The 25,374-nt window shown below is 45.8% G+C and overlaps 1 protein-coding gene across 1 annotated transcript in view; it reads right to left on the bottom strand.

The window, feature by feature from the left end:
• Positions 1-25,374, bottom strand: part of EXOC2 (exocyst complex component 2) — a 124,326-nt gene that overhangs the window by 12,160 nt on the left and 86,792 nt on the right. Inside the window, exon 22 of the mRNA XM_065884586.1 lies at positions 21,349-21,490. Coding sequence (XP_065740658.1) covers positions 21,349-21,490 — 142 coding nt within the window. The remainder of the gene's footprint in view (positions 1-21,348; positions 21,491-25,374) is intronic.

The following is a 25,374-nucleotide window of genomic DNA, read 5'->3' as shown; positions in this document are numbered from 1 at the left end:
TCGACAAGAGTGTGAGAACGCACCCATGTGGGGCTGCAGTGAGGGGGTCCTGGCGTTCACAGGGCTCCTTAAGAGCTCCTTCGCTATTTTGCAAGAAAAAAAATATAAAAACAAAATGCTGCTTTATTGTAACTCCAAAACAATGGCTTTCACTTGGAGTGGAATTAGTATCTCAGGATTCCTTCTAGAATTAATTGCACAAACTGACAATTCCTTCTCTACAAAACAGAAAATTCTACTGTATCGCAAAATCATGATGATGTTGAGGAGGATCTTCTCCCTTCATGTCGTCCAAGCTACTGATTATTCAGGGAAGTTGAACTGCAATCACCTTGTTGACGCGGCATTTGCAGACTCTCAATACACAGCCAGCTTCTGGTTCTGCCATGTACGCTGGTGTGTAAGGAGGCACACGGCTTTTCTTCTGAGGAGCCAACCTCATAAATATTTCTTGGGGATATGGAGGTGCAGGCGTTTTTATTTCTATTTTGCTGACGGAGTAACTGAGAAAACTGGTTGAAGAATAATGAAATACAATCCAGAAACAGGTCGATTCTTCCTGAGAGAAAGGACAGCTGCAGAGTAACAAGTCTTCATATCAGCGAAGGCGGAACACGTGACTTGTGCTGACGACCAGGAAAGCTTTCTGCCCGCAAGAGGAGGGCTGTCCCCCAGGGCCCCAGGCTGGGCACGAGGCAGGCCACAAGCACGGGGCCCATAGGCCTCAGCCGCTGTGCTCGGGTCAACTCCGTGACCACTGAACTCAGGTCTCGAGTCTTTAAACTGCAACAGTGTGGAGGGCGGGCTCACGCACGTACAGAGAGAAAATGCAGTTACCAGAAGTTCGGCCCGACACTGGGCCAGTGAGGGTCTAAGCCAGAGGAGGGGCTCCCATGGCCTCTGTCTCCATGAAACCGGGGTCCTGTCAGTGCTGCTGGGACCAGCACCAGGAGTTGGGCCCAGCCACGTGCCTGGAACATGAGGGCAGCTGTGAGCTCCTCAGGTTCTTCAAGGGAACAGAGACGAGTGGGGCAGAGAGCTGCTTGAGAAGCAGAAAATCGGACTTAGGGCGAAGCAAGCTGAGGTCACGTGTGGGCGACCGCTCGCCCTGGGCCCGATGCCCACGCTGCCCCAGAGAAGGCGGCTCCTGGCAAGAGCACAGGTCTAGGCGCAGCCATTAAGCCCCCCCAGGAAGAGGTAAATCTAACTCACTAATCCAACTCCAAACACACAGCTGTGGAGGTAAGAATAAGAGTGCAGGTGCTTCTAAGAGTCAGGACCAACCATGTTTGCGTTGATAGAAAATTTGAAAAAGCAATCGAGCTTCCCGTTTTATGTGGCTACAGGGTAACACGCTGGGAGGAGCATAGCGCCTCAGCCTTGCACAAGTAAGAACACTTTATCTTTCCTGGAGACTTTCCTTTGATGAATAGAAAGAACGAAATAATTACCCTCCTCCCAAACAACTCTTTCAAGGAGTAACACTGGAGGGACTTCCCTGGTGGTGCAGTGGTTAAGACTCTGTGCTCCCAATGCAGGGGTCCCACGTTCGATCCCTGGTCAGGGAACTAGATCCCACATGCATGCCACAACGAAGGAACCTGCAAGCCACAACTAAGGAGCCCGCCTGCCGCAACTAAGACCCGGTGCAACTAAATAATTAGGAAAAAAAAGGGGGGGGTAATGTTGGAAACAGAGAAGGGAAAAGCTGTGGTCCTGGGATGAGAGGACATACAGCTGCTCCTGAACCATCACACGTCACATCAGGAGGGGGGGCAGGGGGCTCACAGTCCCATGAGGAGGGGGCAGGGGGCAGCGGCAGGTCTGAAAGAGCAGGCGGCCCCAGGGAGCTCGCGAGACATGATCACAAACTCCGGAGCAACACACGTGCTGGTGTGGTAACAATAAAAACTTAAAAACACAAAGATCAATCACTGACAGCCTCCCTCCAAACAGCTAATCGTTGTGCTGAAACTGGTTAGCGCTAAGGGAATGGATTCATTCGCCCAGCGTGAATCTGCTGGTTCGACTACACGCCGGGCACACGTCGGAGGTGCTTGGGCACTGGGTCCTCCAGGCAGAATGTGCGTAAATCCCCAAAGTGCTACTTCCCGAGTTTCACCCCAAGGTGCTGGGTGCTCGTATTTGTGTCCAAGGGGCAGGGAGAAGTAATGCCAGGTGCCCACATGGAAGGGTTGTGTGCTGTAGAAACGATCGCTGTTCTCCGACAGACGCTAACCTGTGAACCATTTCCTTGCTGTCCCTGTTCTGTGACGTTCCTGAAAGGTGAGGGGTGGTGTGTGGGGGTGGGGAGGTGGAGGCCATCAGGGGCACTGGGCTGGGGCCTAGACGCCTCGTGTCCAGGGACTGAGGTCTGAAGGTCACAAGCGTGCAACAGATGAGACCACCGAGGTCTTCTGAGGTTGGAATCTCAATTCCTCCCTCTAAGGAGAGACACAAGGCCAAGTCACCCTGCTCGTGGCCCTGCTTCCCAGGCCCTGCTCTGAACCTCGCAGGGACCACACTGACACTTTCGGGTGTGTTTCTAAAGCCTGAATGCAGATTTGCTCCTTGCGTTTAACTGCCTGTTGAGTTTCCTGATTTGAAATGTTGCTCCAAATCCAACTGTAGGAGGATGTAGACTCTTTCAAACCTGCAGCACAAGAGGCCTGGCACAGTGGAGGCACCAGAGGGCACCCCCGGCCTGGGGGAAGCTCCAAGAAGAGCTGCAGGCACGTTTTGTCATCCGCATGGCTGAGGCCTCAGGGGGCAGCCGGGGAAGCTGGGGATGCGTCCGCAGAGGCTGTGGTCAGACGCCCGGAGTGGGATCAGGAGAGGATTTTGGTTACAGTTTTCAAAGGCTCCACGACACTGACGAAGGGACCATCCTTAGTGAACTTCAGTGATACATGCTCTCTCTCCACTGCATTTACCTGTATGCTTTTACTATTATGAACATTACTGGTTAATGACGACTTTCAAGTTCATCAAGGTGACAGAAGGGACACTCAGTGTAAAGTCAGAAGACTCAGGGTCTAAGCTCTGGCTCACCTACATACAAATGATGCGGCCGTAAGATAAAGTCAGTTCACCCTCTAGACAACTGCCTACTTTGCACAAGGTAGAAATGACAACATCTGCTTTGCTAACAAATCTGTGATGAAAATGTGATGTGTGTTTATTCCCTTCTCCTTCAAACATCTGCTGGGCACGGCCAGTGGGGTGCACCCCCGTGAGCCGAACAGGCGAGACCCTCCCTCCCCACTGAAGAGCACGCACGCACCCTGGGGTCAGGACTCCAGAGAAGCCTGCCTATTTCAGGTACCATTTCTTAAGACATAAACAAAAAGTCAGCTAGAAGCCATGACCACTAGAAAATATACACTGATTTCTCTTTCTGAAACACACGGTGCAGAATCTGGACAATGCATCTGGTCTCGCCTTGAAGAAAACAAAGACAGTCTTTCTGAAACAATTTTTCAGGATCCATTTGAAAAATACAACTTAAATAAAGAAGGTAGGGCTTCCCTGGTGGCGCAGTGGTTGAGAGTCAGCCTGCCGATGCAGGGGACACAGGTTCGTGCCCCGATCTGGGAAGATCCCACATTGCCGCGGAGTGGCTGGGCCTGTGAGCCATGGCCGCTGAGCCTGCGCGTCCAGAGCTTGTGCTCCGCAACGGGAGAGGCCACAACAGTGAGAAGCCCGCGTACCGCAAAAAAAAAAAAAAAAAGAAAAAAAGAAAAAAAAAAAAGAAGGTATAGCAGGACAGAATATTGCTGAGGCTAAATACATTTGTTTTTAAAATACGATTTTTCTAGCTGCATCCTAAAGCAAAAAGCTTGCTCCAAATAATACAACACTCAACACTTACTAAACGCTCACTGTGCCAGATACCTAGGAAGACGCTTGGCTTATTAGAACGTATGAACACTCGGCAAATGTGCTGGCTTCAGCTTTGGCTTCAACAGCAGCGGGTCATAAATGCTGACTTGACGGGACTAGCTGGCAACGTGAGCATGTGCACAGGAAGAATAAAGCAAACGGACAAGAGCTACTTTACTGTGATGCAGTAGTTAAGTGTTTGTAGAAAGGTTCCTCCCGCACAGCTTCCCATGTTATTTAGACACAGAATGAGAGCAGCTTCTAAGTATTTACAATATTATCTCCTTGACGCTGTGAACGTGAAATTAGAATGTGTCATGATATTTGACCAAAAAGTGCCCCTAACCACGTAGCATCAGTCCAGGCTGTCACTGAGCAGTTCAGCCAGTGGCCCAGGTGGGAATTCTCCACAGAGAAGGCAGAGCCCAGACCTTCTGGGCAAGAGCCTCTGGGCCCCTCGCAGGGTGGGCTTCTCGTAAGGGGGCCTGGACCTCAGAACATCTTTGGCAGCAATGGTCTTGTTTTTCATAAAACTCTATTTGTCAGTTACTTGTTTTAATCAAATAGGGAGGACACTTAATTTTGGAATAACTAGTAAAATTTTTATTGAGTGCCTATTAATATTACATGCCAGACTCTATTCCATGTGCTGGGGACACGGAGTGACCTCAAGAACAAACCCACAAAACACAAAGGCCCCCCCCCCCTCACAGGGCTTACACACCACTGGGGACACACCCAGATTGGAAAACACGGCCACCTTCCACAGGAGAGAGCCTCACTTCATCTCTGAAATAGCCCCCAAGAAAGCAAGTGCCTGAAACAAAACTATTTGGCAGCAATAGAACAGAGGGCTTCTGTCTGATGAGAACCCTCAGCACTGTTTGTGGAGAAATGCTCCCCTACAGGTGGAAAGGAAGCAGCGCTCCTATGTGCCAGTCCCAGCTACAGCCTGTAACAGGTGATGCACACGGGGGCACGGAATGACGTGGATTTAAACCCTGGCTGGAAAACCAGTTAATTCACTGAAACTTCAGGTTTTCCTTGAAGTATGGGAAAATGCTCATTCAATTAAAAAGTGTTACACAGGCAGATTTGAGTCTTCTTATAAGTTTGGCAAACCACTAGGCAGACCTCTCTAGAGAATGGCCACATTAAAAGAACAGAACAGTGAACAATTTTGAATTATCAAGCCTACATTCTTAATTTAATTTGAAAAAATTAATTGCTCATTGTAAGGAATTAAGATACAGAAGCGTAAGTTTCCTAATAACAAATACAAGTCCAATAAGCTTTCCCTTTATCCTTCTCCCTAGTTTGGTGTGTATTCTTCCAGATGTTTTCCAACGAATATAAATTTTTTCCCTAAAAAATGAGATTACCGTACACATTCTTTTCTTGAAACTTACTTGCTTCCTTCCATGATGTACCACACACACTCTTCCATGCCAGTGTGCACACACTGACCTTACAGTTTTCAATGGCTGCCTGGTATTCTACAGCACAGATCTGCCATAAGGTATTTATCTTCTTATTTATCTGATTTATTTGTTTTATTTTTCACTTTATTTATTCATAACTTACTCTCCTACTACTCGACAGTCCTGTTGCCTTTCAGTATTGACCATCATAAATAACGACATAACCATATCAGACCTTGTATTCTCGTAGAATAACTGACTTAAGACACCTTGTAGAAGTGGAACTGCTGAGTCAAAGGTTTTGGGTTTTGACTGGTTCTGTCAACCTGTCATTGAAAAGGCTATTCAAGATTAAACTCCTGCATCTTCATGCCTTTTTACTTTCTTAACTTGGATTCTCTAATTACTATAATTAATAATAACCATAATACATGCTCCTCAACTCTGATGATGACAAAACTTTCCATTAAAACACTAGAAGAAAAATTCAAGCGAAATGCAAAGGTCAAAGGAAATTTACTGTGTTGCACAAGACTTATACTCAATCTGACTGTATAAAGAGTACCTGAGAAAGAGCTGGACAGAGAGACAGTGCATGTACAGAAAACACCGGTACCCCCCTGACCTGTACCAGGAACACAAGCTTTCCTCTGAAGCATTTCCTGTCACATCCTCCAAACACAGACTGGTCTCTAGGTGCCCTGCCTCATGTTGTTTTGAAACACATCGTGTCAGTAATAAAAGCAATCTAACTCTGGAAACTCTGGAGATACTACCTACTTTATAAACCACATTTCCTGTTTTTAACCCTTATGCCCTAAATCAGCTACCAGTCCTAGTCTACAGATAAAAATAGATTGAAAAATACTATAAATATCCCACAGTGTACTATTTTTTTGGTCAAACTGAAACACTACATGAAAGAACTTTGGGGTATTTTTTTTCAAGTAAATTATCTATTCAATTACAGTGTGAAAATACATTATTGAGATTACCGCCTATTAAAAAAAAGGCAACCAGAACGGTATCAATACTGTTGGACAGACTAAAAAGGCCTGAACATTCTGCAACAAAATCAGCTTTTGTTGGAACAGAGAACGGGCTTTTAGGTCCAAGTCTTTATGTTTTAGTTCGCGCTTTCTAATGACCTTTTCTAAATTGATAAATGTCTTCTGAAATGTAGAGGATTTTTAAATGAATACCTGGGGTGGAAAGGACACCCTTCACGTGTAGTATATGAACGAATGACATGGCCTGTACAGTTTTCTGTTTCCTTTCTCAGAATCCTTTTTTTTTTTGCTTTAATTATCTCCTAGCTTTTAAATATGAATAAGAAAACTTTTCCCTATGAAGACAAAACAAAATATCACCAGCAGTGAAAATAACAGTAAAATTATTTCATAGCTTATTTTTTCCATTTGTAAAAAAGGATTTATATTCGTAAGAGTTTAGCCTTCATAAATTTCAGAGACAAGGAGCTTTGAAGAGTCCAATATGGGTAAGGGAATCACAACCTCTCCCACTTCAAAGTTAAAGTCTGATGTGTAAAACTACATGAATTATGTAGTCTATGAATTATACTAACCTAAAATATTACAGAACACTTTATATATTTAGCATGAAATATCAGTTTCAACACTGATACACTGAATTTTAGACTTAAAGGTATAAAAATTTGATTTAACATAAATCAAATTCCTTTGTTTCAATTTCTTCTTTTGGCAGAGAAAAATTGTTTTCATTAGAAGGCAACTTCAGTTAGAAAAGTGAAAGTGACAAGAAAGTAGAACTCATTCTACATATGCAAATGTGTTTCACACTGTGAGGTGTTACAGTTGTATATAATACTTCATAAAGGTCTGTGGTACTGATAGCTTCAAATTTCAAAATCTCTAGGAGTATTTTTTTTCCCCCCAAGAATGACTTCAGTGGAATCAAACTTAATAAATGCTTATGAGAGAAGCCAGGCCGAAGAACATGGCTCTGGAGCCCGACAGCTTGGTTCAGGACTGCGGCCCCACTACTTAGCCCGTGGCCGTGGATGGACACGCGCGTGGCCACTGCAGGCGGCTCGGCCCGAGCGGCCCCGCCTCTGATGCTGGAGCCATCAAGGTGGAGCAGAGCACCGAGTCCTGGTCTCAGTACAGGGGCTCCACCCACAGTGTGAGAAGTGAAATCCAATTAGGGTAAGTTTCTGCCATTGAACCAAAGAAAAGACCTTGGAGTCAAAAACAGTGGAGTTGGAAGAAAGTGGAAGGCAGAAAAAAACATGAAAGCCAAGAGTTAACTTGGATTTTAGTCTTCATTTACACAATAATGGGTCTTTTAAGTCAGCATTTGGAGAAGCCTAATTGTGAGGGAGGGACCCACAGGCCTGGTCTGCACCTGCTCCGGGAGGCCGGAGACGTCAGGAGACGTCAGCTTCCACCCCTGGGCGAGCCCGGCTCCCAGACTCCCACAGGGATACCTGCAAAGCCACAGGGGGCTCCCTTCGTTGACAGGATGTTGCTTCTCTGACCCCAGAGCAAAATCTTCACTCCAACATCTCAGATCCACATAATTTTTTCTCTTGAAAATTTTACTGACAATTACTTAGCTGCTCTTCCATCTTCACTGCCAAAGCTGCTGTTACCACTCTACTGAATTCGTTGCTTAGGGCCCGATAACAGGTTTGTGCAGATTCCTTATCCTAAAATGAATGCAACCCTTTATTCTTCCCAGTATCTTTATCATTCACGACTATAAATCTCACGAGTCTGCCATGCTTTGAGATGATCCCGAATCAGCCACTGCTGGTCCAGGGAAAGGCAGGCCGGACATGCCCCGGCCTCCTGCCAGCCTCTGCCGGTCTCTGCAGCCGGGGAGCCTGGGAGGCTGGGGTGGGTGGGCCGTGCTCGGGAGACAGGAAGACGCACCTCAGACAGAGGAAGGCGGAAAGCGCTTTCTAATCTATTTACAAACGGTAGGACATACAAAGTTACACGGTACTGTTGCCCCTCTGGTCTGACCCATTTCCTCACCCCCCGCACCTCTCCAGTCAGAAGACAAAGTTAGACTCTGGAGACAGAACTGGGCTGAAGACACAGCTGTACTGCTCTGAACAAGCCACAGACTTTTCTTACTCTCCAAGTTTAAAAAATCTGCCCAATAGGGAAAATACTGTCTTAGGCCAATGGGGTTGTGGGGAGGTGGGTCACTCAGGCGTCTCAGCTCTCAGAGGCCCCCCTCAGCACAGGGCAGAGAGAGCAGAAACCACGCGGCCCTCGGGCCCCGGCCTCCACAGGGCATGCCTGTCCTCCGCGGGCAGTGCAGGACCACCCCTCCTGGTGAGGAAAAGGGGACTCTGATGAACAGTGCATCAGTCAATTTTTTTAAGCTTTACATTTAACCACACAAAAAGCATTTCTGAATTGAAATCAACGAGTTAAAGGTCTGAGTCTGAGCTGGCTTTCAGAGCTGAGAAAGTACAAAGCGCCGCACAAAGATGTGAGTTTGGAAGAGGTGTCAAGTGGCCATACTTGCTAATCACGACGTCCTGCCGTCGAGGTTTTTAAGTCTGCCAACAGGGGTTTTCTCCTCTTCTCAAAGTGAGTAGAACTCACACGTGGGGAAGCATGTAACTCCTGTGTACGACGTGATGCTGTGCGTGCCCCGCACACACAGGTAACCAGCATCCCGAGGGAGATGCAGCAGGCCCTCCTGCGCCCCGCCCCTGTCGCGCCCATACCCGGCAGCTCGCCACTACCTGACCTCCACCTTCCCTGGGCAAGGTGCTGGCTTTCACACAGGCAGAGGGATGAACTTCCACAGGAGGAGCACAGTTTGTGGCTCCCCTCAAGGTTACGGCCTGGTTTTGTGTGGGAGGGTCTCCCTGCCACACAGACCTTGACTGGACGAGGACATCACGCTCATGCACCCACCCCACTGGCTGGCGGGCGGGTGGGCTCTGGAGCCGTTTCCAGCCTTCGGCTACCTCAGGCAGAGCTGCAGTGGAGGCTGCTGTCTGCAGAAACACCCACCACAGCGCCCTGGGGTGGGGCTGGGTCCCTGCTAAGGGGCTTGGTTGCCCCCGCGGCTCCGCCAGTCTTCTCGTGCGGAGAGGAGAGCAGGGCCCTGAGCGCCACCACACACCCCGCCGTCCACAGCAGTTTACGTGCCGTCTTGCTGGACGGTGGCCCACGTATCCCAAAGCAGCACGTGCTCTAGTTTAAAGAAAGGGTTTCCACGCCTATTTTCCTTAGCATAAGATGAAAAAGCCACAGCACAGAGGAAAAAAAGAGAGAAAAGTCCAAGAATATACACCAATTTCTCCTTCATTAACACAACCCGAGCGTGCAGTGCAGGCGTGTTCACTCCTTTGACTTCCGTCACATCTGAAGCCTCTGAAGGTGTCTTTGTGATTTCCTAAGGCCTATCATCACACTCCTTCAGTGCACAGACCTGCTCAGACCGACACGCGTTCCACGTGTCATCCTGAAGTCCTTACTACCGTAATCAGAGGCCGTCACACCATCTGCAGTCAGAAATGACAGCAACTGCAAAAATGAAAAACGCGTTTTCAAATATGTCATGTTCATGAATCTACCTTGGCTGTCACTCAAACAGTTTGATTATTAGTATGAGATATTAACAGAAAATTGAAGTAAACTGATCCAAAAGAAAACTCACATCCCAAGTAAACTTCCTGCACAACGTGAAGATTTTATTCGCATCACCTTTCATTCGCTCCTAGGGACAGGAACTGCTTTGCTGATGTCTTGCTCCCGTCACCTAACACCTAGCCTCAAACCGTCCCACTACTGGCCTGTTTACACGGTGGAGAGATGGGGGGTTTGCCCGATTAGTCCCCTCACTGATAAACGAGACAGAGAGACAAGTCCCAGTTTTGTCAACCAAGCGTCCTCGGCTTCAGGGGAGGGAAGCAGGTCTCTGAGCCCCTCCAGGCCTGTGGGTCTCCTTTCTACTGTGGACTCCCAGGAAACATTTGAGACATTATTGTTTTAAAAACACACACTCACAAGTTTCGCACCGGAATGTGCAGAATTACAGCCATCAAAGTGGCTGTTGTTAAGCTGCGCTCCAAGTGGTTAGCGGTGGTTGGCCTTTGCTGCTTGTTATCAAGGGAAGATGGTTACGGACGTTTTTGCCTGGTGTTGGGAGAGACACAGACAGGGACGTCATTTCTAGCCCCAGCTGGACAGGCTAGAGGAAGTGAAGCGTCCCGAGGCTGCTCTATGGTTTAGTTTTCTCACGGAGCCCAAAGGTGTGCATCCTCCTCTCTTGGACAAGAGCAAGCCTGGCAGGTTCTGGGTGCGCGGTACGGTCAGGCCGTGACGCTCCCCGGCACACAGGGCCTGGGCCAGGCCGTGAGGGTCTGTCTGGTGGAGGAATCCCTTAGATTCTGTTAACCACTGACTAATATATCAAAGCACTTTTTTGTTAAGAAGTCGAAATACAACATCTGGAATCATATGAACCTCAGCTTTCTATTGTGATAAATAATGTTTTAAGTAACTGGGAAAGTGAACACTTGCCACCATTTTCAGGTTAAAGCAACAATTTGAAGTTGTCTGTTCACTATGCTACCAATGCACCCCATCTATCCAAACACTGAGACTACTACAGTACACCACTAAAACCCGCAGCTAATGCCGAGAGCAGAGGCATTCAAGTTAATCAGTGTTCTGCAGCCATCTTCTTTACTAGAACTAGGGGAATATGAGCCATGGCTTTGGTTCTGAGGAGGAATCAGGGTGGAGACTAACGAAGCTACGACATCTAGGCTAAACTCACGAAAATGACGGCCCCATGCCCTGTCGGTCGAGCTGTCAGTGTCCCCAGCGTGGGGCCCGTGTGCTTGCTGGCTGGGCTGTGGCCAAACGGAGGGGCCGGCACAGCTGTCAGCTCACTGTGCCAGGGCACCGGGCCTCCACTGGCTCTCAGGTCGTGCCCCGAGTCGGAGACCAGAACAAAGGCAGAGCCTCCAGCGCCCTTTAAAACTCCTCACACAGAACTGTCTGAAGACAAACACTTGTAAGTTCAGAGTGAGCATTAACCTCAAAGGTAGCCAAGGTCACAGGGAATAAAACAGCTGGGATGAAGAAAGCAATGCCAAAATGGTAGGATACATATGAGTATCCATTACTTTGCTGTTTCCCACAGCACACACAGTTGTGAAGTGTGTAAACGAGTTTTAGAAGAAGACTCTTAGGTCATAATTAGACAAAATCAGGTGAAGTGAGGGAAAAAAATCCCTAACACTGTCCATAGGACATATACTCGTAATTACAGAACATCCACGCAGCCTTCCTAAGGCCTCACTAGCCAGAGGGGACACAGCCCGCCACGAGCCGATGGGCAGGAACGGGATGTTAAGCAACAGGCCAGCTGGCGTGACCTGAAGGGAAGCGGCGGCACCACTGGGACACGGGGCCGCCAGGACACGGGGCCGCCAGGACACGGGGCCGCCAGGACACGGGGCCGCCAGGACACAGGACCGCCAGGCAACGTGGTGCTTGTCTAATCATGGACAAGCAACGGACTTTTGGGTGCGACTTAACGAGAGTGAGAGGGATGACAAAAAAGCCAGGGGGCCCCTAGGAAGGACAGAGACATAGTGTGGAAAGAGCAGAAGAAAGTTGAGAGAGAGGAAGTTTTTCTGTATTTCATATCATTTCATTCCCATCCGATGGCTGGTTCCACGTCTGGGAGGAGAAGGCACACACTGGGTGGGACAACTGGACCACAGAAAGCAGGGAAGACCCGGGGCCCATGGTGGGGGGCATTCCCAGCCAGAGAGGGAACAGCTTGATTATTAAAAAACAGTGACTATGACAATGAACTGAAACTCATGAAATATGCTCAAGGTATGAATTAATGAAGATAATTAAAAAAACTCCTTGTTCATCACCTTTAATAAAAAAAAAACACAAGGGAACCAACTTACTCTGAAAACTCTAAATAAAGAGAAAAATCAAACATTTATCCTGCCTCTCCTACATGAACTGTACTTCAGAGTAACTAAATAGTTGGTGAAATTTTTTACTTTTTAATTTTGTGCTCCAGCTACCAATCATTAGTTTGCCATCTCTAAGGAAACAACAGATCACGGCAACAATTACCCATGGCGCTAAAACCATTAGATGACAAGTTTATGACAAAATTTTAAAGGGTGGAGCAAGCTGGTAACACTTGAATCCGGTTTTCAATCTTAGTATCACAAACATGGAGACAATCAAACGTGATGGACCTGCTGGTGGCAGAAAACAAATTAAAACAAAATTGAACCTGAAACTGATAAAGCTTCTTTATTAACCACAAGTTCATAGGAAACACAAGGGACAGAGGAACATGTGAAATGACACCATAAGGAAACAATAAGAACAATCCAGAAAGTGAGAATATCTATAAGAACCACCTGATTTAGTCAACAAATAAGCTGAAGAGGGGGCCCTAGAGAAAGAAAAAAGAAAAAAACTTAAGAGACACAGCAAGTAAAAGCGACACATAGACCTTGACAGAATCCTGATCCGAGCAAACGATCTAAAATAAAGCTCTTCTGAGAATTCTGGACACTGACTGGATATTTGCTAAAATTAATGAATTATTATTTGTTTCCAGATCTGATAATGGTACTGAGGTTATGTTTTTAAAGAAATCAGCCCTTATCTGATCTGTGTGTAGATGAAATGATCCTTCATCTGGAGGAGGGGGCAGAAGACTGGCCCTGCTGAAGCTGCCACGAGGTCAGGAGCTGCGCTTCCCTGCTCTATTGTGATAAATGCCTAGGAATGTCCAAAATAAGTTTAAACAATGGCCTTTGCAAAACAGCACGTTAGTTTACCCTGGTGCCAAACAGCTATCAGTTTCAGACACAATAAAATAAATACTTCAACAGATAAAACATGCAATGAAGAACGTACATAGGGCCACAGGTCCTCTCAAGGTGAATACATTTCACACTGAATACCATCAGAGCCAACATTTAGCTTTACTGAAAAATGCTTGGCAGACAAACTGTAAGCAAATGTCCGAAGCATTGTATAAACGGTTTCACAGCACTGACACTGATGCATGAAACTGCTTATAAAAAAGGAGAAAATGGCTGGGAAAAAAAGTGAAGTTAAATGATGAAAGTGTGTTTAAAAAAAGAAGACTGACTAGGACCATCCTCCTTTGAAAAATGTAACATTGCTTTTCTCTCATAAATAGATGAAATATAAGTTTATTAATATCTACCTGACAGTATGTTTTAAATGAAATTAAGAAAAACAGTCCAAGGAATTGATAAAACTACTCCTTCTGAGAAGTTCAGTACCGGGAAAGACTACTGACTTGGATGTCTCTCTTCAAAGGTGGAGTTCACGCGACTGGCATCTGTTTCGATCAGAAGCAGATGCGATAGTGTGCCAAAGTACCCCATGACCAGGGCGCAGGAAACCTGTGGAAGACAGGCACGAGAGGACAGCCGTGTCACTGGGTGTTACCACCTGTGTTCCACATTCGAGAAGAGAAGAGATTTCTAGAGTGTCCAACAAACAGCACCAAGAATGTGATGCTCGTAAAGGCGCCCTCAGAATTCTGCAAGCCTCAGTCTTCAGAATAATTCTGGAAAGGTGAAATGACATTCAGAGACCTTTGGTGTTAGGATTTTTTCATTTTACACATAGATATAAAATTTTATAATATTCTAATTATTTCTGAATGGGTAGTCCACATGTTATTTTTGGTAACCGTTTTCTTATGTACTCAACCAAAGCTCTCTTCTTTAACATTAGCTGAATTAAGAGACAATTCAATGCGACATTCTGTTGAAAATACCTACCAGGGTAAAAACTAAACTGTAAATTAGTATTTTACTTGCTTGAGTAATTTCCGCCGAGGTGTTTCTCATTCACCAACCAACTGATGGACCAAGTCTGTCAGGGAAGGATCTCCCTGTGCTGGGTACCACCAAGGGCTGCAGGCATGGAGGGGAGGTGGCCTGGGGGCCTGGAGACAGTGGGGTGGGGCTGAAGGGGAGCATGGGAGGGAGCGAGGGCCTGAGGGCTGCGCCCCCCCCCCCCGAAACCAGAGGCAGGCTGTGGGCTGCAGAGGGAAAGACGTCTTTGAGTCCCCTCCTTTTCTACAGACCGTCTCTGTAACTGACCCTTGAACTGCTGGCTGCGGTATTTTATTTGCAATAGGAATTAATATTTAGATTCTGAAGTAATTCTGCTTCCTTGTTTATTAATGGGACAAAACAAGTTTTTTGTTTGCTGAAATCAGCTCCTATCTCTTGTCCGCGCACCCAGAGCCAGCCACCTCTTGCTGGAAGTTCACGTCTGGTGCTTTAAAGGAGAACGGCGTCTCCCTGCCCTTCTGGTTTGAGTGGGGCTTCCCAGAGGGAGGGACAGCGTTCGTCCACCTCTGGCAGGGTCAGCAGCGCATGGGGGTTTGTCCCCTGCTTCACTGCTACCCCTGCCTGTGGGAGGTGGCGAGCAGGCAGAAGGGCTGCTTCTCGGAGGGGCTGGGCGAGGGGTCTGGGCTCTCACTCTGACCCTCCGGCACCGGCCTTCTCACCTACTGACTCTTGCGTCTTATTCTTCAGTCGGTTCGAAATTTGGACAGAGAAGAAGACTGTTATTCATCGGGATTCCCCAGGCCCCAAGATTCAGACGGTGTTTTTCTTTCTTTCCCTCTGTGCAGGCGGAGGTAGCGATGGGGCCAGAGTCCCTTCTTTCCCCTCCTCCCTGATACTGGACACAATGACTCATCTATCAGGAGGATCCAGAAAGCAGGATCGCAACAGCCCTGTTCCAGCATTTAGTAAACTCCCCGAGAACTTTCAGAAAAAGATTTTCCCTATGCGTGGTTACAGTTTAACAACTATTGAGATGAATGTTTAAATGGAGGTGCTGATTTGATGAGATAAATGGCAGGCAGCCTGGCCACTACCTCAGAGTTCTTCATGCTAACTAAGTGCGATTAGTTAGAGGTAAGTGCAATTAGCTCACTGAAATACAAGGATCCAATTAAAATCACAAGAGTATCAGGAGAAAAGTGTTGGGGGGAAGAAAACATACAATAACCAATCAAGATACTCTTCGCATGGCAGTGGAAATATATTTTCTTTAGGTAACTGCAGAAACGATAACTTAAAAAAAATGAGATGATTAGACGGTCAATGAACAGCACAGAAGCTATTTTTCACATTCCCTCCTCCCCCAATAATGCACTGGATTTTAACTTTAAAGGATAAAAAAAAAACCTCAAGGGCTCCAAGATGATATAATTTAAAAAAATAAATGGATATAAAACTCACAAGAGAACAACGGATCTATTTTAGTGTTTTTGCCACCTCATGCTGTGTCATCTTTTTCACCAAAACACCTGCCCTCACACATACCGCCAACCACCCCATAACAAACACAGAAGCACGCACCACAGGTACAGACGCCAAGGTTATGACGTGGTCTCGGGAGCTGCCCTGGGGGTGCTGGTGCCAGGGCTCCCCCACAGGGCGGGGAGCAGCGCTGGTCCCTCCTGAGTCCCGCCCTGCTCTCCTTGGTGCCACTGGGAGCAGGCCACATGACTTGAGGGGGGACACGGGTGCATCCCAACTCCCCCGGGTCAGAGCCACCATCTCACCTCACACGCAGCACCACCCTCAGCTTCTCTACCACCTTCTAACCTTGGAAGCAGGAACAACGCCTCGGATGTTAACAGACTTGATAATACTGGCTGAATTTGTGAATGAAAAGCAAATTCTCTATCTGTCCACGAGAGGAATATTTTCTTACAGACTTTGAGTAGTCTCAGTATTCCAAATACTGGATCTGACATATGACTGATGTGGAAATCATTCTGCTCCGGGTTCCATGCATCCCACACGAGTAGTCGGCTGACCACGCCAACACCCGGCACTCCACTCACTCACATTACCGATGACATAAATGTCTTCCCTCCTCCCGATAATGTCAATGACTACAATTAATAAAAAGGCCTTTTGAGTTAAAAATCAGTTAAGTACTTTACCTTTATAAAAATGGTTAATTTTAAATTCATTTATTAAGTATCTTTAGGAATATATGTAAACTTGAATGCCTTTTAGACAGAACACCAATATTTAAGAGAAAATTTTAAGAAAGATTATTTTTCTTATTCAATATGTTTTAAAGATATGAACTTCCATGTGTATTCATAAATGAAGACTAAGACCATTCTCAATTTAGCTAAAACCTATCAAATGCAAATACTCAGAGCTCTTAATAACTGCAGATAAGAATAACGACACAGTCAGTTAATTGACTCAGAACTAACCAGAATAATCTTTCCTGACACATATACAAATAAAGAGGTGAGAATTTAAATATCCAACTGTCAGGTTAAAAAAAAGCATAGCTATGGGGCTTCCCTGGTGGCGCAGTGGTTGGGAGTCCGCCTGCCGATGCAGGGGACATGGGTTCGTGCCCCGGTCCGGGAAGATCCCACATGCCGCGGAGCAGCTGGGCCCGTGAGCCATGGCCGCTGAGCCTGCGCGTCCGGAGCCTGTGCTCCGCAACGGGAGAGGCCACAGCGGTGAGAGGCCCGCGTACCGCTAAATAAATAAATAAATAAATAAAAAGCTTTAACGAATATCTCTTCTTGAATTGTGAAATTAATCAACTGAATTTTAAAAAAAAATCACCACAAACAGTATCAGAAACTAAATTTATTGCTAACTACTGCAATAAACAATCGGTTACCTAGGTGATTTGTAAAATTCAGTTTTGGATGAAATTTTGGAGATGAAAATTCTAAAGATAATACTAAAGTTGTTAATTGAAATTATTTTGGAAGACTGAAGTCAAACTATTTTGGCTGTTCACCTTACACGAGGTCTCAAAACTTCAGTCATCTTTAAAGAAACTAAAAATCACTATATGACTATGCGAGACTGAAGTTCAGTTGGGGATCACGAAGTCAAAGCTACACCAAGAACAGAACTAAATACAGTTTATAAAAGTGAAACCAAAACCAACAATCTCTAAGAGGCTTTGGAACCAGAGAAATGGTAAATGAATGGCTGACAAAGCAGTGGTGTGTGCGTCTGCTCGGGAAGTTTATCTGAAAGACAGCCACAGGCCTCAATGCCACAAGGCCAGCAGAAGCTTAATTTTGTATAAAAAGTGGCCCCGATAATGATGACATCATTTTGTATCCATCATCACTCACGCCGAGGGCTGGGAAGATGGGAAGTGGCAGAGAAAGGACCCCAGGTCCCTTCAAGGCAGGATCTGGACAGTCTGAGTCAGTCACCCACCTGGAGGCAGTGGGACCCAAGACCCTAAGAGCCTGGCACTGCCCTTCCCACACCCTCGTCCTCACAAGGATTGAGCCAGACACACCTCAACTGTCCCTGAAGAGCACAGCGATGCTGCACGGAACTGCTCACGTGTCAGGTATCCCTGACATGCATGTTTTAATTCAAATGCAATTGCTCAAGATCTAGGGATGCACAAAGCTTCCACAGGAAGCAAGTGCTAACACGCTCACTTCGGTTAAACAAATACGAACACCCACCGTGTTGTATTTATTAAAAAGTGATGGAAATGAGAACATCACGATTTACTTTCCTATCGGAAAAACAACTGAGAAAAATCACTGTGAACCACAGAGCAAGTACTCAGAAGATAAACTGAGGCATGACCTGCACGTCACTGAGGCTGTAACCTGTGAACTCCCACCCTCAGCTCGCAGCACAGGAGCCGGGGGCACAGTGACCGCCCACGTGCAGGACTCAAGAGCAGGCCGGGGAGCGGGGGGGCAGGGAAGCCCCTGGAGGAGGCGTGGGAAGGGCAGAGTCCGAGGAAAGACTAGCAAGCCCAGAGGAAGCCAGCGTCCCGGGGATGCCAGGGTGCAAGGCTAGGCAGAGGAAGGAGACTGAGGGCCGGCCACCAGCAGTGGGACCGCAGGGCCCGCAGGAGGGCCATCTCTCCCAGGGAGAGGGAGCAGCCCGGGAGCACTCCGGTCACGGAGCACAAGAGCGAGCATGTCCACGGACCCAGTCATGGCACAGAGGTGGAGTCGCAGGGGTGCCGGAGATGTCGGGAGGACACGAGAGGACATGGGGCCTCACATGGAATCTCTGAGGAACCACCCAGCCGACTTTCTGAAGCTGGGCTGTAAAGAGGAGTGTGACGGGGCTGTGAGTACAGTTAGGGGGACCAGAGCTTAGGGTTCAGTGCCTGATGTCCTAGCCACCCCTCCCCGACCCTCAGGAGGTCATAAGTAATTTGTGTCTTAGGATAGTTGAAATTTAGAAGATGGCAGTAAGTACTAAGTGATAATCATAGGCGAGGCACAGGTGTTATAGGCACGCAAATGACTGAAACTGTTTGCAAGGAGTTAAAACATTTAGGATGTGCATGTGTGTGCATATGTACCTACGTATGTGCAAGCGTGTGCACACGTGTGTGCACGTGTGCAGGGCCTGCTGTATGACGACTCCTTCATCTGTGAACTGGGGATTGGTTAACTGCACAAGAGCTTGGTGCAGCAGGGCCCATGTGAGGTAATTCATACACGTCTCGGGGGAAGGAGAGAGGCCCCCAAGGGGAAGCAACAGCCAGGCTGGTCTGCAGAGGCTAGGGGCCAAGCACAGAGCACAGCTGATTACTGGGTATTGTTCCCTTGAGGAGAAAATGGAGAGATTTTATTGAAAAACATTCTGCGATCTGACCCTTGGAATTCTGAACCTTTCAGTCACTGCTCTATAAAAAACTTAAATGATGAGAAGTCTGGGAATGTGAAAGGAATCTCCTCACATCTTTGTTTAAAAATTTCTCCAAAACAGGGAAATAAAAAACAGATACAGAAATACATCTATTACGTTCATGTACTGAAGAGTTACAAGAGAGATTAAAAGGACCCGAAAACAACCTTGCTCACACAGGGGAACTTCCTGGGAAAGCACTTGAGTGGGAGGGGGCCCCGAGCAGAGCAGGCGCGGACCCGCCGGGAGTGAGGCGGGGGGGGGGGGCGGGCAGCGAGGACACGGGCATGGCTCCGTGGGAGCTGCAAGGGGACCCCAGTTACTGAACAAATCTTCACGAGCAGGCGCCACGCACCATGCTGGAGTCTAGACAAGGGAGACGTAGAACCCGGGAGGCAAGAGCCTCTGTTTGTGAATTTGCAAATTCGTGATAAACTTTTGTGGTGGCATGTCTCACCTGAACTGATAAGGATCTTGTTATCACTCCTAATCTAATATTCACCTATTTCTCTGCAGGGATCTCTACCGGGGATATAACATAATATGTGGTATGTGCACTGTTACCTTCCTAAAGTCCAAAGATACTGAAAGTCCCAGTCATCTAGCCCAAGAGTTTTGAAAAGGATGGTAGATCAAAAGTTCCAGAGGCCTGTTCACGTGGAGTCAGGAACCCAGCTTACACAGAAGGTGCATTTCATCACCCACCTTGGATAACTGACCACTACCCACAACCTCACGGATTTGGCTTTAAGAAGCTCAACCAACATAAAGGCAGGTGCTGGAACCACATGTACAGCCTTCTCCCTTGTAGATAATTATCTTACACGTAAAATACACGTTAATTCCCACAGGTTTAATCTAAAATGCCACGCCTACTCTCCACTGGCCGTGTCACCTCTGCAGGGTGGATGGCTGGTGTCCTGATATTTAAGTAGAGGCCTGAGGACAAAAGTACGCATGAGGGAGGATTACCGTCTAAGCAAAGGGAAGGACCTGGGGGAGGATGTGGGAAGTCTGGGCCACAAGAGGCCCAGTGTGCTGGAGGCGGCCGGAGGGGCCGCAGGGGGCGGGTGCCGGACTCAGTGCTGCCTGCTCTGTGGATTTTACCGCGAGTGAGCAGGAAGATGCCGCAAAAATTTTAAGCAAGTTACTGACAGGCTCTGACTTAAACTGTAAAAGGATATATTTGGGATGTGAACTGTACTCCAGTCTGGACACAGAAAAACACGGGTACACACGAGTCCCGGCATTACAGGAAAAAGATCAACTACGGTCAGCTGTAAGCAGAAGGCTCGTATGTCTATAATGATGGTGATTTCAGGAATTAAATACCTGCAGTCACATAAAATATTACTGATTTAATGATTCTGGCTCTTAGCTTAGAATTTTGGCATCACTGTATCGTTACCCCTAATATGAAAAATAGCAATAAAAACCAAAGGTATTCAAGAGTAAACAATGTTATCACCATCTAATAAAAGCATCACACAACAGAAATGACAGGTGATCACAACAATTCGTTGAAAGAACGAAGGTAACAACCTGCAAGCAGGTCACTGGTACAGCCACACTCGCCTCGAAGAACCGATGTCTAATATGAACAGAACCATTTCCACATCACGCTACATTGACATAACGATGTTAGTAGGTTGCTTGGCTTTATGTATTCTACAGTACTTCATACAAAGAAACAACTATTTGATCAATCAAAAAGTTTATTTCATTCAACAAGCAATAGTTCTAAAATATATATTATGAAGTGATTTAAGTGACTTTCATTTGATGTCAAAACGATAATACTGGAAGGATGACTGACAAGTCATCCTTCTCCAGTTTAATGTTCTTTGCTAAATTATTATAATAATCTTACTCCCATAGGTTTTCCTTGTATCTTTCACCTTTTTGGCATCAGTAATTGGGTCTTCCATAGAAGTGACCAAATGGCTTAAGTAAATTTTTTGATGAAGGTTGCAAGGTCATTGCATAAAACTGTCACTCACAGTCTATTATTTCTATGCAGTAAAGAAATACCATAGGAAGCAAGTGTACGTTACTGAGATGATCACACATTATGAGGTGTAATTAATTATTCTCTGGAATTTAAGAATATCTTTAACCATTTTAAGTACTAATAACCCCAAGCTACCAAAAAGTGGGTAAGCTAATAAAAATTTAAATCAACCCCTCAGTAAACATGAAAAAAAAAAAGGGAATAAACAGAAAAGCATCTTCAGCCTGTACTGAGAAAAGGAAATCCATATTTACCCCTCTGGATGCATCTGGAGACTTCAGTAACTTCAAACCACCCACCTGTCGGGGGCAGGCAGTCCTTCCAGTCGAAGTAGCCTGCGTAAATTCCAGGTTCTAAGGAGCCAACGATGGGGTCTGCCTTCAATTCAATGTAGTTTTCAAAGAGTCTTTGGTCCAACTCTTTCAGTGAGGCCATGCTAACCTATAAACACAAAGAAGAGTAATTATGAGCTGTCTGCTTGAGGGTGAAGAACAAAGTAAAACAATGTAAATAAATACTTCAGTAGATTTTAACAGTTTTTACCAACTTCTTACAAAAAGGCAAGATTTTTATTTTACTTTCAGTAATAAAGACCACTCTAGTGCAGCTGTGTAACAAGATAAGAATTAGTCCTCTGTATAGACCAGGGGCCATCTTCACAAGGTCAGCCCACATGAACTAGTTCTTGCTGGAAGAGCGGGTCAGTGTCAGCCCCGTGCGCCCATGCCTGGTCTCACCAGCACCCAGGGGCCAAGGACTTGCAGAGGGGGTGGGCCGAGCCCTCAACATGGGAGGAGTGAGAATCTGGGGAGTGCAGGGTCGGGGCTGGCACTAGACTGTACTAGAGGTTGTAGACCATACAATACAGCATGAAAAGATACCAGGAAAAAAGAGCACAACTGTCCTTTCAATGCATACTATAAAGCTATCATAGTATACGTATAATTATAGTAATAATGAACACAATGTAATACTCAGTAAGAGACAGATCATCTCCCTGAAGGTAACAGTTAAAACTACAAAGCCTCTGGGAAAAAGAAATTCAGGACACTGGAGCAGGTAAAGATTTTGACAGGATATGAAAGACACTAAACATTTTTAAAAGTAGATAAACCTCATCAAAATTTAAAATTTCTACTCAAAGAATATATATCTGACAAAGATATACACCGATTTCTAACATCACTAATAGAAAGGTAAACAACCCAATTAAAAAATGAACAAGTGAAATGAACAGTCACTTCTAAAGACGGTACCTGAATATGAACAGCTAAATGCCTAAGAAAGATGCTTAACGTCACTGTTTATCAGGGAACGCCAACAAAAGCCAGGAGACGGGCTAAAATAAAAGAGAATGTGAAGTGGTAGTGAGCAAGTGGGGCACCCGGACACTCACACGTTGCTGGCTGAGTGTAAAGGATATCCCCACTTGGGAATACTCAGAGGTTCTATCAACTTATTCCATGACCAGCAATTCCACTTCTAGGTATATATGTAAGATAAGAGAGTACAAATGTCCACAGAAAAACTTTTACAGCAGTGCCCACAGCAACTTTATTCATAAAGACCTAAAACTGGAAACAACCCAAAGCCCATTACCAAGAATGAGTAAGCAAAATATGTTACCTAAACCCTGCAATAAAAGAAATAGATCGGTAACAGACACACAATTTGGCTGAATCTCAGAAATGATTAGGTCTGAGCAAAAGCAGCCAGACACAGGAGACTACAAATTGTATGGCTCCACTTTACATGAAGTTCAAGAAAAGGTGAAACTAACCTGTGCAGACAGAAGTCAGATAGTGGTAAGAGGGGTGGCCCATGCAGGTGTCCCACTGCATGGGACTTGGCACAAGGAGAACATTTTATATTTTGATCTGGGTGGTGGGTACTGTGCAAAAAGTCACCAATCTGATACACTTAAGATTTATATGTTTTACTGTATATAAGGTATATCTCAATTTAAGAAAAAAGGTTGAAAATGAACGTATGCACAGATAGGTACCAGACAAATGAAACAATGAGAATCAACGATACTCACCTCATAAATTTTTTTGTGAGGATTAGAAATGATAATTTATGAGCCTTGTGTAGCACATCTAAAATACATAATAAATGCTAGCAGCTATGATTATCATTTTTCAAATGCCCTGTTCGTACCATCTGAGAAGCACAGACGTCAGCTGAGTTCACCTGACCCTATTATGCAAGGATGGGGTCTGTCTATCACGAACCCACCACCTGAGAGTGATGGATGAAAGTTACATGAAAAAAAACTCTGTTAGGAAGGAAACCACAGTCCAGTAGGGCAGACAGACAAGAAAACATACAAAAGACAATGTTCACGGAATGTGGCTGATAAGGAAGCAGAGGGAGCAAGAGTGACCAGGGCACTGCTAAGGGGCTGAAAAGCTTCTCAGGGAAGGTGGGGCCGGACGGCTTCCAGGCCAGCTGTCTCTAATGGAAAAGGGGAAAAAAGGGTGCTAATTCAACAGTTACGTAATTAGAAATAGGTGTTCTCACACAGGTTTGAGCTGTGCAGGTCCACGGATATGTGGATTTTTCTCGGTAGTAAATACTACCGTACCGTATGAACCCGCAGACAGGGAGGGTGGATACGGAGGGCTGACTCTAAGTTACACGACTGGTGGAGGGTCGGCACCCTAACCCCAGTGCATAAGTAGTTCAAGGTCAACTGTAGTTCAACAACCAGTAATAACATGGAGAAATACAGAGCGTGTTAGGAGGCAGCATTTTAGAGGCTTGTGATGATCTACCAGCTCTCTCTTCGGCGGCAACGTGCAGGTCAAGGTGCTCTGATGTCACACGTGGTCACGGGGGGCACGTCCAGGAACAAAACGCAGATGGCGGATGCCCTGCTTCCCCGGTGTCTACACAAGGGTCTGTAGCTCACTCAAAATAGTTAACGAAACGTAAAATCATCTCATTGTTGTGATTTAATGTTTCCAACTTAAATTTTCTGGTTTACTATTTTAAAAACTTTTTGGAAGGAATACTTCTAAAAAAAATAAGTTTCTGAGAAAGACAAAAACAGCAGGAAAAAAGCCCTGTTACTTTCATTTCAAAGATGACAGAAAGAGTGCATTTAACTGAGTCAGCTCTACAGAAATAAACTCATCAAACTATAATCAGAATCTCTATGCAAGTGAATCTGAATTACTAGTTTCAGTCAAATTAATGTATTTTTAATTCTTTACAAACAGATGGCTGGACAGTGAACTGACATTCCTTCATGTTACTGAACCATAACTTGTCAAATGTGGACCAAATAAATGCCAAGTAAATAGTTAATTTTTAAAAAATAAACCTTTAATCTCTATTAGAGGTGGCACTGTTAAAACAAAAGAGCAAGCTGTGATAAAGCAGGACATCCTGTCACTCTGACACAGAAGGACCACCTAGGACTTGCTGTCGGGAGCCACTTCCCCTCATCTTCCTTCTGCCGTGGTTCTAACCTGTGACTGATTATGATCTATATATTCCCCAACTGTTCGTTTTCTGTGAATTTTTTATAATCAAGTTAACCAGCTCACATCCCATTAATCAGGCTTCACCTGACTGCAAAAATCCCTCTCCATTTACTTGACTATAGCCTGCAGCTGACTTGGCCACCTACGCAGAACCATCTGAGGGCCACTGGAAAGCACTTTACCGCCACCATCTCCTACACTGGTATAATGTTTCAAAGTGTACTATTCCAGAGTAAGTTAATCGTTTTCCCTGACTTAGTAACAAAAACCAAAAATAGTTTCTGGGAATGAGAAACAACTTTAATAAAATGTCAACAGACAGCAAATTTCAGCAAGATTAGACATAAAAGAAGCAGCAGTGGATGAGAAGAGAGATCTGAAGAAATATTCCTAACCATTACAGAGTATTTAAAGATGAGGGAAAAAACATGAAAGAAGAAGGTAAGAGACATGGAGAATATAAGGTCTGATATGATCCAACAGGAATTCTTGAAGGGAGAAAAGAGTGAACAGGGGAGAATTTTTTTTTTTTTTTTGCGGTATGCGGGCCTCTGACTGTTGTGGTCTCTCCCATTGCGGAGCACAGGCTCCAGACGCGCAGGCTCAGCCCAGCCACTCCACGCCATGTGGGATCTTCCCGGACCGGGGCACGAACCCATGTCCCCTGCATCGGCAGGCGGACTCTCAACCACTGCGCCACCAGGGAAGCCCAGGGGGAGAATTTTTGACGAGGTAATGGCTGAGAATTTTCCAGGACTGCTTAAAAGTATCAATCAGAGTCAAGGCAAAAAGGCAAAAAAAAAAAAAAAAAAAAAAAATCATACCAAGAGACAC

Source organism: Phocoena phocoena, chromosome 10, assembly GCF_963924675.1.
Source record: "Phocoena phocoena chromosome 10, mPhoPho1.1, whole genome shotgun sequence".
Taxonomy (NCBI): domain Eukaryota; kingdom Metazoa; phylum Chordata; class Mammalia; order Artiodactyla; family Phocoenidae; genus Phocoena; species Phocoena phocoena.
This window is presented reverse-complemented; position numbering and strand designations above follow the sequence as displayed.